The sequence below is a fragment of the Rattus norvegicus genome, chromosome 4 (assembly GCF_036323735.1).
Source record: "Rattus norvegicus strain BN/NHsdMcwi chromosome 4, GRCr8, whole genome shotgun sequence".
NCBI lineage: Eukaryota > Metazoa > Chordata > Mammalia > Rodentia > Muridae > Rattus > Rattus norvegicus.
Genome location: NC_086022.1, coordinates 118,138,703 through 118,155,047, shown reverse-complemented (window position 1 = coordinate 118,155,047; position 16,345 = coordinate 118,138,703). Strand labels below are relative to the sequence as shown.

The 16,345-nt window shown below is 53.4% G+C and overlaps 1 protein-coding gene across 25 annotated transcripts in view; it reads right to left on the bottom strand.

Annotated features, from left to right (window-relative positions):
• Positions 1–16,345, bottom strand: part of Dysf (dysferlin) — a 199,814-nt gene that overhangs the window by 93,226 nt on the left and 90,243 nt on the right. For all 25 annotated transcript variants that reach the window (XM_017592630.3, XM_006236765.5, XM_006236761.5 and 22 more), the window contains 11 exon segments: positions 15,982–16,159; positions 15,325–15,449; positions 13,647–13,753; positions 8,702–8,894; positions 8,097–8,252; positions 4,488–4,619; positions 4,241–4,407; positions 3,042–3,156; positions 2,729–2,834; positions 2,330–2,472; positions 222–395 (listed from right to left, as the gene is read on the bottom strand). In XM_017592630.3, coding sequence (XP_017448119.1) covers positions 222–395; positions 2,330–2,472; positions 2,729–2,834; positions 3,042–3,156; positions 4,241–4,407; positions 4,488–4,619; positions 8,097–8,252; positions 8,702–8,894; positions 13,647–13,753; positions 15,325–15,449; positions 15,982–16,159 — 1,596 coding nt within the window.

Below are 16,345 nucleotides of genomic sequence, written 5' to 3'. Positions count from 1 at the left end.
TAGATCTTCCAGTGTCAAGAAAGAGGCTCTCTTATTTAAGGAAGACACCCAAAAGGCTGTTCACCCTCCCCACACGCCACCCCACAGGGACCAAAGCCAGGATGGCTGGCCAATGTTACTCCTAAAAGCCATGACCCTGGAGGCTCCATGCCTGTCCCACATCACCCTTGGAAAGGCATGCTGTACCCCACCCAAGCCCAGCCAGATGCAACCCAATGTACCAGGGCCCCCTCAAGGGCAAACACCGCTGCAGGCCCCGTCTTCTCCAGTGGCTCCATGCGGCGGCGCCAGCGGCGGCGGCGAAAGGCATCTGTCTTGCGGTACTCCAGGTGGAACTTCCAGCCAAAGAGAGAGGCGTATTCCCAGCCCTCGCCCTCAGCCTCTGCCTGCCTGTGCTGCAGGAGAGAGGAGGCAGTTAAGAGGGAGAGACAGGGCAGGATTCCAAGAGGTAAGCCTGGAAGAGCCACCTGGAAGAAGGTGGCTTTGAGCAGCCTTGAGTAGGAAACCCAAGAGGGAAAGGAGGCTCCTAGGCCACAAGGTAGCCAAGGAGGCCAGTGGGGAAGGTAGACAGCAGCTGGGCTAGACACTGGCTTCTTTGGGGCTGTTTATTTGAACAAGAGGTAGACTGCCCAGATCCAAGCTGTCTTTCTCATTTCCTTCTTATCCTTCACAACCCAGCTTCTAAACACAGAAATGGGTCTACAGTTCAGAGGCACAATGTAGAGCCCGCGTCCTAAACTCAGACTACTTCTCACCAGGATGTGGACCTAGGCCAACTGTGAGGGGTGCCTGCCTATCCTCTAAAGGGATTCCTTCCCACAGGAAGCCTGGAAATGCCTGGCCCTGGGCCCTGTGAGAGAGTGCCGTAACACTGTTGTTAGATATCAGCTCAGTCTGGGCCCCTAAGCAAAGCCCACATCTCTAACAACTGGATGTCCTCCACGGGGAGAAAGAGCTGTCAGCTTGGTCCACAGCAGCTCGACCAGAACACTTACCTCTCCTCAGACCTCAGAGATCCCTCTCAAGAGCCTCTACTAAAGCTGGCTCTCCTAAAGACTACACTTAGAGAGGAAGAGGCCTGGTTCTACTACCAAAACCCAAATCTGTTCTTAGGAACGGAGAGCAGATGCCAAGAGGATCCAAGGAAGGCAGGTGCTGAGGCTGGGTTGAGCATAGGCATCCCCAAACTCTGGAACAACCTGACTCTGGCCATGTGTGCTCACAAGGAAGTACTGTGTGCCTGTCCTGTGTTCCATGGCATGTCCCAGGTAAACATTGACGGCTCTTACGTGGTCCTTCGCAAGTCAACACGTTCACACTGTGGCCTATCACCAGCAGCCAGAAGTGTAGGCTCAGGACATAGCCCATCACAGTAAACCACCTCCCTGTGGAGACCTGTGTGTCACAGGACATCCCTCCAGACAGTAGCCAATGGCAAACAACTCAGAGGGTGTAGACCCCACCCCCTACCTCCAGGTGAGGTATCTGTGAGGTTCAAGGGCCCCTGCCAGGCCACAGCCTTGCTTGCTATAGCATAGCCTCCATGCTATGGAGTCCACCTCTAGGAAGCCAAAATCTAAGGCAGTTCCTTTGATGTCCTTGAGCCTCGTGGGACTGTAAGTGAAGGCTGAGGTAAATTCCACAGTACTCATAGCTACTCTATGTGTTGTGGGCATCCGTGAGTACCATGTGTGTGTGACCTATGGAGCCTGGTATGACCTACAAGTTTTGAGTGTGGTCTGTGTTGTAGGGGTGTGACCTGTGTGCAGAGTGTGAGCCTTATTTTCAGTGTGATGTGTACGTATGCTAAATTGATCCAGATGTGACCTGTCAATGAATTCACTGGGTCTTACAGTGTTTTGAATAGGAAAGTCCCCCAGAAATTTGAATACTTAGTCCCCAGCTGATGGCACTGTTTGGGGAGGTTTAGGTGGTATAGCCTTGCTACAGAAACTGTGTCTCCGGGAGTGGGCTTTGAAATTTAAATCCCCCCGCCACTTCTGGTTCTCTCTCTGCTTCATGCTTATGTTTCAAGGTATGAGTTCTGGGCTTCCTTCCAGCTGCCGTGCCTACTAAATGTGGCTATGCCTCTCAAATCTGTTAGACTCTCACCCTCTGGAACTGTAAGCCCAAATGAGCTCCTTTTCTATGTGTTGCCTTGGTCATAATGCTTCAACCCAGCAACATATCTACATAACTATAACTCATACAGGTCTATAGTGCGTGCCACAAGCACACTCACATGATTGTTAATGCGTCCAGGTCTACCGTATGTCCACTGGCCTCCTCCATCTGGAAGCCCCACTCCATCCGCCTCCCATTGTCTCACCTTCTTCAGTGCCTCCATCTGGCTGAGGTCCCTCCTGCGCAGTCGGACCCAGCGTCGACGCCTGTGAGTGTAATACATCTTCTCAACAGGGACCCAGTGTTTGGGCTTTCGGTCTGGGGGTATGGTGATGCTGTACTCCCAGCCTAGGAGGTGGGGTAAAACATGTCAGTTACTGTCAGCAAATCTCCATCTCTTCTAAGCCACCTCTCTTTGTGGAGCACACTCAGATCCTGAGCAGCTAAAACTGCTCTGGGCCTAACTGATAGCTTGAAGCAGAGGTGTGTTCAGGAGGTTTCCCGGGTGAATTAGCCCACTGAACGCTGGGCATCTGCCTGGGGCCTTCAGCTATCTCACTGGCATGCAAGGGGTGGGATGGGCCCCCAGGTTCTATGTTCCCACCTTGTTCATCAACAGCCCGATTGAGGTCTGTGGACCATTCTTCATCTTCCCACTTCCAACCCAGCGGGCATTCAATATCGTCCTTTGGAAGCACCTTCTCCCCATTCTAGAGACGCAATAGGCAAGCGTGAGGAGATAGAAGGGGGACCCATGTCATTCAAGGTCAACATTCCCCTGGAGCACAGAGCAATGGTCTCAGCAAGTGGGGACAGGAGAGAAAACACCCAGCTTTTTGAGTCACAGGCTCTTCATGGGACCCAACACCCAGGACCCCAGAAAGAGCATACCCTGCCCATCTGCAGCAACCCCTTACCACGTCGGTGTAGTTGTCACTCATATAGATCCACTGGCCTCCAGGTAGCCGAGTCTGGTTCTCAAACACCTCCTCCACAAAGCTCAGATGACCGGCGTCAGCATCATGGAGCAGGCTATGGGGGACGGAGGGTGGGGATGAGGAGTAACAGGGTCACCCCGCTCTCCTCTGCCTCCAGGATGGCACCAAACTTCAGTCCACCTGCACTGTCAACCTCACTTTGACACAGGCGGAGGGGTAGTGCAGAGAAACTGGAGCAGGGAATGAAAAGGAGGCCCAGAACAGGAAGAGATGGTCACAAGCCACAAAAAAAGTGCCACCCGAGATACAAGAAGAAAAGAGGGAACAACAGGAGGCACCAAAGCCCAGTGGATAACACTAAGAAAATGTCATCAAGCCATACATTGAAAACTTAATGCTTGATTCTGTGTTATACTTCAAGCTTAAGCAAAAGTTGCTGGATGTCACTCAACTATAAAAGAGAGAAGGGAGTGACATTCCATTATCAGGGGGTAAGGGAGCTGGATCAGGAAGCGTCATGTATGTGCAATGGCAGGGCATCGTTATATCATGGAGGACAAGGCACATGACTTGGTGCCAACTCCAAGGTATGCTTAATAATAAAGGACTCTGTGCACACATACGAACATGGGTGTGTGCATGCATGCACTCGGCGGGTGCAGGTTTGTGGAGGGAAGGTTGTGCACACATACTCTGGTGTGCATGCGGAGGTGAGAGGACAATCTTGGGTGTCAGTCCTCACCACCCATCTGTCTGAGGTCAAGGTCTCTTGGTTGTTTACTGCTCAGTATGCCAGGCCAGTTGGCCCAAAGACCTCAGAGATTCTCCTGTCCCTGCTCTCATCTCCTCATAGGAGGGCTATAGACAGACACTACAGACAGGCACTACACTGGGCTTTATCATGGGTTCTAAGGAACTAAGCTCCCCAAGTCCTCACTTTAGTGTCAAGTGCTCTGCCACCTGAACCATCCCCAGACACAGTGCTTTATTTCTGAGTGTTTGAGCTATTCCTGGTAAGCCTCAGCCCCAGGAGGGTGCAAACTGCAGTCTCCATGACCAACAATGAGCAGTCAGAAGGATTCACTGGGATCAAGACTTGGGAAGAAGGACTGGGTAGAAGCGGGAGCAATGGTTGGGCATCCTGGTCTAGCCCTCCACACCCTGGGACTACCACTCACGTCTTCTCTGGACACACGAACCAGTCTCCTGCCCAGGCCCAGCCAGCTGAGGGGCGGAAGCTATCCTTCGGTAGTTTGATCTTGCCTGTGACGTCAGAAAACTTGGGGTAGGTGAGGCCCGTCGTGCCCCAGTTCCCGACCAGCGCCAGCTTTGTCTGGTTCTCATACTGCAGACCAAGGAAGGAGGAGAGGTGAGGGGGTCGCACACCTTTAGAACCCATGGGCCAGTAGGCTAGCAGGTACTCACCGTTTCAGCAAAGACAGAGAGCTTCCCCTCTGCAAACTGATTGAATTCCTTCTCATCCACTGAGAGCCCAAACCAGAGCTTGATCCGGATCTGCACCGGCATCCGGGGCCCAGGCATGCCTTCCATAGGATACTGGGATCAAAAAAAACACAAATACACACAGCCCCTAAGGTCTGGGCATACCAACGCAACACCCAGTCAGCTTACTCTATTAGGGGACCACACCAAATGCCATAGAAGTTTTCCTCCCCTAGAGTCCTGTTCATCAGAGAAGACAATAGCAGCCATGTAGGAGTTCTCTACAGATGGGTCATGCCTACAACAGGGTCTCTGATATCCCTTCCCCCCCTCCACCTTCTTACATCTGTCATTACAGGTAACCCTTTTATTACTATGGAAAAGGCTCATCTTTGCAAGGTCCAGTAGGGCACCCGAGAGCCATCCGAGAAGCGGCTCATGTAACCAGGGAAATGGAGTTTTCGTTATTTGATGTTAACCAATTTCAATAGCTCTGTGTGACCGCTGCGCTGGACAGCACCATCCTAGTAACTGCAGAGCCCCAGGACAGGAGCAACTAAAGCCACTTCGTTTCATTTTCAGTGCTTCATGCTCTGGCGAGACGCGAGCACTGCATGCAATGTCCCCACAATTTCAAGTGCTTATCAGCACGTTAACCACTCTTCGCTGTTCAGCTGGTTTTTATCCCGAAGGCCTCAGAAGCTCTGCCAAGTGGAATAACCACAACAACCCAACATTTAAAAACACATATATGTTCCCTACGATTACTTCACCGTTCGACTAAAACCAAAGGTCAGATTCGGCCTCGGGGAGCAGAGTTCCGCCCTCTTGAAATGACACCCTGTCCCCTAGCAGAGACAGAGTGGTGAGAGATACCTCACTGAATGAGAGAGCAGAGGGGAGTCTAGGAGGGTTCAAAAGAGGCTGAGAAGCCAGGGTGTGGGTTCCCAAGCTGGTGGGGAAGCCTGGACCCCTGGAGGTAGGTAGAGCCTATGTGGAGAGAAGGCTTGGGAAGTGGTACGGGCCATTGCTGGCGGACCCTCTCCCATTCCTCATGTCCACCTCCTCTCAGTTGTCCCTTGGAGAAGTGTGGAGATATTTCTTACCCCGGAACTCCCTGTGGTCTTCACTTCAGCCGTCTCCTCCCTCAGGGTGGCTAGCTGTCCTTTTCCCTCCAAGCCACCAGCCCTTGGGACATGGCAGGAATTCCTGCCCCCCCTTCCTCCACCTCGGGCTCCCCACCACCAGCCTCCCCCAGACGGGGCCAGCCTGCCCAACCCAAAATAGCAACAGCAAATAAAGAAATGTCTAGTTTGGGGCTCCTCTCCTCTGCTAGTGCTCACTTTTTCCAGCCTGGGTTTAAGTTAAGGAACACCAGTGTTTGCTTGGTCTCTGCCCGCTGCCAACATTTTTGTAACGCTTGCTCAGGAGCTACTGGCAGGCTCATGAACTCCGTGGGGAAGACTTCGAGAAACAATTCTATATCCTTTTTTTCCCCACTTCACTTAGAAACAGGGAACATTTTCAGCTCACATTGTCCTGGAGGCCAAGAGGTCAGGATGGAGGTAGAAATGCCCTCGAGCCTACCAGCCCTTCCCACACTGTCCCCTCCACACACCACATACACAAGGGAAGGGGCAGCCTAAGAGAGCAATGGGGGGCTGAACCCGAGGTTAGGATCAAAGAATGTCCCTCAGATTGTCTGGGAGCAGGTGGGAAAGTCATGAGGTCGTGGTTCCTACCCAACACACAGACACACACACAGACACACACACACACACACACATACACACACACACACACACACACACACACACACACACACACACACCCCTTCCCCTCTGAAACACCAACGTCCCAGTATACCAATTATCTCAGTCTTGGCTGTCTGAGTTAAGGTTATCATTGCCGTGATGAAACACCATGACCAAAAGCAACTTGGAGAGGGAAGGGTTTATTTAGCTCACACTTGAATATTGTTCATCATTGAAGGAGGTCGGGAACTCAAGCAGAGCAGGAACCTGAAGGCTGATACGGAGGCCATGGAGGGGGTGCTACTTACTGGTTTGTTCCTCATGGCTTACTTAATCTGCTTTCTTATAGCACCCAGGACCACCAGCTCAGGGGTGGCGCCATCTACAATGGGCTGGGCCCTCCCCATCGATCACTGATTAAGAAAATGTACTACAGGCTTGCCTACAACCCAATCCAATGGAGGCATTTTTAAAACTAAAGTTCACTCCTCTCGAATGACTTTAGTTTGTGTCAAGTTGACATAAAACTATCCAGCACACTAGCCTAGGATGGATCTCCAAGGGCACCATCTGTAGAGCAAGGGGCAGCCCCAAAAGGAAGTTGAGAGCAGAGGGAGAGAGGAACGAATATCCACTGACCGCCTAGTTCACCAAGTCCTACCAGCATTGTCTAATTCAGTCCTCAACTGAATCAGTAAGGTGGGCAGCCTCATTCTCATTTAAAAGGTGGGAAGAAAGTAGACTATTCAGAGAGCTTTGGTGAGCTCCCCAAGGCCAGACAGAACTCCAACCAGCATTGACAATCCATTCATGCAGACCGAGCAGCTGAAACCAACCCTCTCTTCCTACGCTAAGGGGCAAGAAGAACGGCTGGACAACCACACAATAACAATAACAACAACAATAACAACAACAACAACAACAACAACAATGGCTCTGCTCAGAAGAGTCAAGGCTGAGATGTGGTCAATGATGACCTCCTGGAAGCTTGGAGGCATGAGGTAAAGAAGGGAACAGGCTTTGGGGAAATGGTCTGGGATGGAGACAAGGCTGAGGAGGCATTGATGGAAGAGCCATTAGGAGCCACTAGAAGCCAACAGCTGGCTTCCTGGCCACTAAGAATAGCAGTATACAGAGAGGGCATCTCTTGGAGTGCACACTGTGCTCTGATCATCTGGCCACAGCCATGACCAAAGCCACTCTGTATCCTAATGTTTGCCCAGAGAAAAGGATGGGGAGCCCCTCCACAAGCACCCACTCACTTTCCCCTCATCAATAGTAGCTAAGGTCACTGGGGAAGGGCTGGAGGCCATCTCAGAAGCCAGGAAAGATTCTTGAAAGAGACCAGCCCCAGTAAGCAATAGGCTTGGATATACACATAAACATACACAAGCGCACACACAGGGCCCTTAATTTGCTACTCTTTCTACTACTTCCTCTTCTTCCTTCTCTTCCTCCTCCTTTTCTTCTTCTTTTTTTTTTCCTTCTTCTTCTAACTGCATCTTATGCCCAGGATGTTCTGAAACTCATGTATAGCCAAGGATGATCTTGAACTCCTGGTCCTCCTGCCTCTACTCCCCAAATGCTAGGATTACAGGCAAGTGCCATTGCACTTCGTTTTTCTAGCTTATTCCAGCCCCACATTCCAGCACCCACCAGCAAGCTTCCTAGACTCACTGCATGGGATCTGGAGAGTTTGGAGGGAACTGAAGAAAAGGAAAGTTATTTCACTCAAATACTCCTTCCAGAACAGGACTGGATGGGGGATCAGGGGAAGCTGAAGAAAGGTCTTGTGTTGAGAAAATCCTATGGGGACCCCAGCAGAGAAAATACTCACTTTCAGAAAGATGGTCTGCAGATTCCCACAGTTCCTGCCGCAGTAGCTGGGGCCCCGCCGGGAGAAGAGGACTTCATGGGCAGGCACCCGTTGGTAGGCCACACGCTTGTCACCCTGCAGCATCCAGATGATGATATCTGGCAGGCTGTTCTGGGGCTGGAGAGAGGGTGGCATCAAGGTGGGGATGGTGACATGTACAGAGTCATGTCTGATCTCTGACTCAAAGGCCACAAAGGTCTTGTCTCACTCAGCCAGCTCCCATCCCACACTGCCCACTCAGGGCCCTGCCTTTGGCCCGCTGCTTAGAGAGGAGTCCCCACCAATGTCTCTGAGATGCCCATGCGCTTCTGGGAAGACGCTCCTATACAGAACAGGGAAGATGTAGTCTGCTAGATGTTCCTCCCTCTTCCTCCTGCTGACCCTAGGACCCTAAGGTCTGCAGGCTTAGGGGAGTAGATGCCACCCCAACAGGGGTCCCTCGCCACCTTCCCAGGGCTTTTCAGAGAGACTATGAGACCTAGAGCCACATACTACCACAGGGTAAACATTTGGTCTACATTCCAAGAGGCAGGAAGGCTGAAGAAAGGCCCCACAGGATTCACTACCTCCTCAGCCAGGGCACGGAGATGCAGAAGCCAGTCCTCGGCCTGCTCCAGGGCAGTGGAGAGCTCACTGTGGCCAAGCTTCAAGGCCAGGGCAGCTTCTTTGATCTGGCTCAGGTGACGGGAGCGGAGGCGGAACAGGTACTGATCAAGGTGGGTGGCAGAAGGTATTTCATGGATGTCACACAGGGGCTGGCTATGAGAGACAGGCAGAATGTGCTTGTTCACCGGGGCTCCACACAACACAGAGGCAGGTGCATGTGTACATAAATATGTGCATTTATAGGGACTCTACCCACTGCCAGCCTGTTGGGTGCTCACCTCAGTGTGGCCTGCCTGCTTCAGAAAGCCTTCCTCACCACACACCCTCTGGCCCTCCTACTCCTGCTCTGAAACATGCCTCCTTTTGGGATAACCCTCAACCTCCAGTCTAGTGGGTTCCTTTGTATGAGTATTCCCCATCCCATCCCACCTCACCCCACCCCACTGACTGCAAACTCTCCGAGGACCTAGAGGGTCTCTTTCCTGCCCCCTTGTGTAGTCTAGGACAGAGGCCAGAGGCTAAGTTGTCCCACACTAAAATAAATCCCTTCTGTGTTGGGCGCACACTCTCTCCAAGAAGGAAATTTATGGACCCCTGACTAGCTACTGCAGACGCTGTGGGGAGGCCAGCAGCCATGAATACAGAAGCATACACCCTGGCTGCCCCGAGTCGGCCCTCCCAGAATCCTGAGCTTTGGAAAGCCTTCTGAGCACAGCTAGGGTACCGCGGCCCTCAAATAACAGTGCTGAAGCCCAAGTGAGGAGTTAAGTTAAACTCCATCATGTGTGGGGTCAAACATCTCTGATCCCAGACTCATTACACAGGGGCTCTCTAAAATCTCCGCAGATAGAGGCTCCACAGCATCCCAGGACTGGATGTGCACACCCAAGGGAAATGCTAGAAAAGAATAGGCGAACTCCAGTTCTCCCTTCCCAAGCAGGACCCTCCAGCTGGCCCAGCCCTTGCCCTCAAACAGGACATTCGTCAACGCTGAGCCAGGCCTGCTCTGCGCTGCAGCCCCCGCCCCCTCCCCGCAGCGTCTGGACTCCGGGCTCCCGGCTGATTTATTTTTTCTGCCAATTTCCCCGAGCTATGCAGAACCAATTACCGCCGGAGCGCCGCGGCACCGCTCTGGCAGGCCCTCGGCGCGCTGCGTCTTTCCTGTTATTTTTTTTAATTGAATTTTTAGGGTGGGGGGAGCGGGTGCGCGAGCTCCATCTCGGGGAAACTTAAGCCCCGGGGCCCGTCTCAGGTCACGTACTGCACACCCTGTGGTAATATAATATTTACTGCCCCGAGGGTGCCGCGGACGGCAGCCCCGGGCCGCCGGCAGCAGCGGGCGGAGGCCATGCATGGTGGGTGAGGGGCCCTGGCGCACAGTGGAGCCGAGGGCTGGAGAAGCCCAGCCAAGGTCAGAAACTACAGAGGACCCTCCAGCAGACCACCCAACCAAGACTCCCCAAGAAAAGTTCTCATTACTCAAGGATGCCCTGGCTCTTTCTCACCCCCCAGAAAGGTCCAATACTGGGGTACAGAAAGGGAGTCTGAAGAGAAAACTGCACCCCAAGCCCTCCCTACGAAAGAAGGTGGGCCATAGCCACAGGGCTCATTAACACCAGGGAGCAGATCTATGGGTGAATGAATCACGGGCCAGTCCCTTGGAGAATGAGCTGGCCAAAGAGATGACCATCCCCCAATTTGCTCTCTCATGAGGAAAAACTGAGGCAGCCTGCCATTCCCCACAGGAGCAGACTTGGAATGTTTCCCAGAAAGAAGTGGCCCTGATCTGCACCTGCAGGGCTGACAGGAACTTTCCTGTGCAGAATGCTAGGAAGGGCTTTGTAGCTGCTGGAAGGGCATGGTGGCAGAAGGTAATACACAGAGGCAAGGGGTGCACGATGGGATGGGGAGAGTTCAGCAAGCCAGCAATGACTCAGAAGGGATGAGGGTTACTAGGCATCCTGTGGGAAATACAGTCCTCTCCAGGGAAAGAAGGAGAGGAAAGGGGGAAAGAAGGAAAAAAGAAGGAGGAGGAGGAGGAGGAGGAGGAGGAGGAGGAGGAGGAGGAAGAGGAGGAGAAAAGGAGGGAGGGGTGGAGGGAAGGAGGGAAGGAGGGGTGGAGGGAAGGAGGGAAGGAAGGAAAAAAGAAAAGAGGGAGAGAGGGAAGGGGAGGGAGGGAGGGGAGGAAGGAGGAGGGAAGGAAGGAGGAGGGGAGGAAGGAAAGAAGACGGAGGAAGGGAGGGAGGAAAGGAGGAAGAGAGGGAAGGAAGGAAGGAGGGATGGAGGGAAGGAAGGAGGGAGGGAAGGAGGGAGGGAGAGGGAGGGAAGGAAGAAGGAAGGGAAAGAAGGGAAAGAAGGAAGAAGGAAGGGAGGGAAGGAAGAAAGGAAGAAGGGAGGGAAAGAAGGAAGGAGGGAGGGAGGGAAGGAAGGAGGGAGACTGGACTAGGAGGGGAGAGGAAATGAAGGTTGTGAGAGCTGCTAGTTTCTGTGCTGTGATCTCTTTAGGTGGTGAAGCCATACATTCAAGAGGAGACAGGAGATGGTGATGGTGTGTATGGGGGCATGTGTGGCCTTAGACACAGCCTGGCCCAGGCCATACGGATGGACACATGGAGAGGAGACCCAGTGAGCTCAGAGTTAGAGAAGAGGGCTTTGGTACATTGGTGGTGGTGTCGGGAGCAGGAGAGAAGGGCGCCTCAGGGTGAGCTAGGGAAGGGTTCTAGCTGGAGACTATAAGGCTGATAGCAGGTAGTCAGCCATGGTCAGCCATGACACCTGCTTATGCTGATGCCTCAGGCAACATGGTGGCAGCCTCAGGTGGTGCTTGGAGAGATGGATCTGAAGTCCCTTCTCTAACGATCCTGTCATATCTCCTGAGAAATAACCCATTCCCACTCCCGGCTCCTATCCTAGGATTGATGCCCCACAGAGGCCTGGGCATCCTCCTGCCCCAGGACAGTGACAGAAAAGCCTGGCTTGATAGAGTGTTTCAGATACACCCTCCCTAAGATTTGCCAGGGATTGGGTCCTACCAGCCTCACAGACTTGCCTATTCCACCCCACGACTGCCAGAAGCAGTACTGCAGAAATCCATTTTCTGCCAGCCACTGTCCAGAAGTGGCATCACTGGGCACTGGGCACAGCAGCCTTTCTGTAGACACGCCCAAGGCATAGGATGCTGAGAAGATGCCTCACCCTGAAGCTCCTGCAAGCTGATTGTGCCCTGCGTGCCCCTCCAGCACCACAGTCCCTCCACATCCAGTCCAAGGGCATTTCCTGATACCTCATAGCATGGCTCCCACTCTGCTTCCCTCCTGCTAAGCCTCTCAGGGAGTAGCCCCAAAGCCTACCCAGCTGCTGCGGCCATAGCTACAGAATCATCCTAAGCCTTTCCAAGGGCCCCTAGTCCTGACAGAGTAGCAGAGGGATATTCTTCCACGTACTTCACATGTGGGTCTGGGTGTGTCAATCAGTCTCTGTGTGCCTCAGTTTCCTTATTCGGCCCTCCGAGAATGGTATGGTCAGAGTTGTATGCTTGGTGACTAGAACACACACAAACTCCCCACCTAGCATCTGTCACAAACTCTGTACTGCTCTCGGTTCCCTCCACATCCCCCAGCTGCCTGTATCTTTGGTCACTTCACAGCCCTGTGTTTCCTCTTTTATCCTGAAGCCACGGCAAGCATCTGACCCAGGAGTCTCCCTCCTCAGCATACCCAAGACTCAGCTCTCCTTGGCTGAGCCCCTAAAGCCTGCATAGCTAGGAATCAACTGTCCTTGGTAGCCCTGAAGATAGCAGGCATTTTAGGGCTACCTGCCTTGGTCTGGGAAATATCTCCTCCACTTCCGACATTAACATTTCCACCAGGCACCTCCTTGGGAAGATTGCCTGCGTCCTGTCCTGCTGTCTGCCTTGGCTAGGGCTGAGCCTGGTTTCAGGAAGGTGGGGGAATGAAGGAATGACTTGCTTAGGGTGGGGTAGAGGCAGGGCAGAGTCATTCATTAAGGATCACTTCCTAACCAGGGTGTGCAAGCACTTATTCACCAGTTCCACTAGTCTCTCTTGGTGAGGGCATTTCTCTGATGCCCTTCAACGGTGCTCTCCAGCTAGCCTGAGAAAGGAGAAGATAGGGTCGAGGAAGATGGCTACCTTCATACTGAACCCCAGAGAGGGCAGGAGAGTGGCTATGACCAAGTTCATTCTACAGCTCAGAAACCAGGGCCCTCCAAGGCAGAGCTACTGAAAGCCAGCAGACAGCAGTGAGGGGAAGATTTCCTGCTTCCTTGCATTTGTCCTTGCGGTAATCACAAGCCTTCTCACGGTGCCAGTCCTTTGTTGATTAGATATTATTAAGGAGTCATTCTTCATGCCAAGTTCAACTTCAAAGCTTGCATCGCAACACTACCCCTAGCCCTCCTGGGTGTGGAGGAGATGTTGAGGTGAGCCCTCTCCACTGACCCGCACTCCCTTTCCTCCTCACTCCCAGGCCTCCTTTTCCAGAAGCTGACAATCATCCGTGTGCAGTGAAAGCCTAAACAGAAACCATGGTCCCCGACAACATGGCCTTGGGGGAAGGAGGGGTGCCCCCACCCCAGCTTCTCCTGGAGATTCCATCAGGGAGCTATGAGGTCGGGGATCAGACACACAATGCTTCCCATTCAGGTGAGCCGGTCGCCCAGCCCACAGCTGCTGCTGCTGCTACAGAGAGATTTATGACCTGTTCTAAACGTCACCTTTTCAACTCCCGGTGCAGGCTCCACCACCTCTGGGCTCAGCACTGGCCAGACTGCTGGCCAAGCGTGGCTGGGAGACGTGCTTCTGCTCACCACCACACACGAACACTCCTGAGGAGACAGCCTTGGCTGAGCCAGGACAGGCATTTGAAGGTGCCAAGTACCCCCTACCTGCAGTCTGCAAGGAGCTCATCTGTCAACTGAGCCACCAGGGCGTCCACATCCTCAGAGGAACACTGTGCCTTCAGAGCCAGGTGGACTTGCTCCAGGTTAGCTTCCTGAGGAATGAGAAACCCTAGGTCAGGAGTATCACCACAGGGTGGGACCCAACCCCCAGGCCCTGTCACTGAGCCAGAAAGGAATAGATAGTAGAAGCAGAAAATGGCAAAGCCACACTCAATCTGCCAACAATGTCCTGGCTCCAGAACCTTTCCGGATGCCCCAACTCTCAAGCTAGATCTACAGGCTCGCACATGGACACGAGGCGGTCCTTTGCTAACTGGAGATTCTTCCCAGCCTGAATGCATCCTCTCCCACTTGCTGCCCCCAATGCCAGGCCTGATTCCCCCACAAGGGAGTGGATCTCTCTGAGACACCACTTGTCAGTTTTCTGGAATCAGCCACACTGCCAGATCCAGATCTAGCCAGTCTCCCCCAGCAGCCATGAAGCCACCAAAGGGCATGAAGACCAGACTCCCAGACCTGGCTCTCTTGGAGTTTCATCTGATCCCCTTTTCTGAGGTCTTGTCCTAGGGCAAGGTCCTGGGCTGGAAGGTCAACCTCACAATACCTGTCAGCTGCCTCAATCTCCTTAGTAGCCCTCTCCACGAGTCAGGGCATGTGATGTGTGTTCCACCCTGGGGGCAAACCCTAGGAAGACAACTCAGCCCTAGCTCTCTGGGAATTGTGGGTAGGATAATGTGGAGCCCAGAGGACAGCGATTTTGCAGTCTCAACTCCAAGTTCTCCCACAGGCGTTAGCTGCCTACCACCAGCAGCTGCCAATTTCAAAGACACCACCCCTTCCTTGCCTTTCTGCTTCCCTTCCTACTGCGCTCATGAGCCGTCCTTAGGTCTCTTCAACCCTTCTGCCCGCCCCTGTGCTGTCCCTCATTCCTACCTCGTAGCCACACTTTTCCCACCCGGGTGATGCTCCCTGGAAGGAAGCCTGAACTAGCCAGAGCCAGCCAGCAGCTTCCCAGCAGCCTTCTCCCCTCCCTTGTGTGCCCTTTCAAGGTTCTCCTGCATGCCCTGTCTAAACATAAGGCAGCCTAAAGGGGCTCCCAGAAGGCTCTCCTCACTCCCAAAGCAGAATATCCCTCACATTCAAACACTCTGCCCCTCTCCTCAGGTTCTCAGCTTTGAACCCCAGGTCATTTTTCTCAGAGCACCTCATCTCCCCAAGACAAGTGTACCAAGGCCTGGTGCCTGAGTTCCACAAGCTCCTCAGAGCGCCATTTTCCTCCCAAGACCATCTCACCTCCCCTGAGTCCTTGCCACAATAAGCTAGATGGTGGTCCTCCTCTCCCGCATTCCCAAGGCCCCCATGGTGTCCTCTTGATGCCCCTTAGCAGGTCTCTCCTCCATACTCCACACCTCTCCCTCAGCAGCCATGAAGGCCCCCTGGATCTATGTTTGGAGCCCTAGCTTCTGCCTAATGGCTGCTGGCTGGAAGTTTCTGGCACAACTCAAGAACGCCAAGCATACCCTGACACTTGAGTTTTATCTCCCAACCCTCTGTCTTTCAGTCTTTCCCACATGCACCTGGGGCATCCTCAGCACCCTTGAGACCCCATCTCTGCAAGTCTGCAGACCCTTCGGGCACCGTGTCGGGACAGGATCCCACTCACCAGTCGGTCAGCGATCCTGAGGAGCTGGTTCTGAGTCTCGACTCGATGGCTGATGTCTTCCCAGTATGAGGACAGTACTACCACAGGCTTCACGTTGCCCCAGGGCAAATAATAGTAGTGGCATCCTGCGGGGGGTGCGAGGAGGGGAGCAGGGCCTGAGCACTGGGCAGAGGTCCGGGGCACTGAACACCACTCTGCAGAGTACAGAACTCAGGCCACGGAGCTCTCAGAACCGGCCCAGCTTGAGAGAGGACTCAAGACAGGAGACAGACCCTGCTCTGCTTTCTCCTTAAGTGCTTGTGGTCTGGCTGGCAGTATCCAAACAAGGTGAGTACACTTGGGGGCTTGTGGGGAGATGGATACAGAGCTGATAGAATGTCTCTGGAAGACCCAAGCTCACATCGCTAAGGTCTCCAAGCCAAGCCCCCAGGCCCCATGGGTTAACAGCAATAGCTCAGGACCAAGGCCACCACAGAACACTGATGATCAGGCCTGCAGGAATCCAAACTGTGGGTACAGTGGGCTCCCCCAAAGAGGAGTATGAGGGACAATACAAGAATTACAGAAGAGGAACACCCCACAAGGTTTGCTGTGGTTTCCACAGGAGGCAAGGGTGGACATTTACCCTATACCCAGGTCCCTTCCAGCCTCACCCACCATCAAAGACTGCCCGGCTGTATTGGGTGGTAGAGGCCAACGGCAAGCAGGTGGTGTCAAACTTGTTTCCGTAGTTCCCAATGCTGACCTCGAACTGGATGGCATCATCCACATCCTGCAGCATTGTGGCTGAGTAGAAGGCAGCAAAGAGGGAATATTTGCGCCTCCGCAGGTACTTCTGCAGGCAGAGTGAGCAGGCCAGAGATCACAGGAGGAGACAAACAAGACCCCCAGCAGTGTGGATCCCATCGATGGCAGACCTTCGCCATCACCAGAGCCCAGAAACTCCTTCTGGCTGGGTAGAGAGTGACAGATGGTCCAAGGAGCAACCTCCAGACTTGGTTATTGAATGAACAGACTCTTT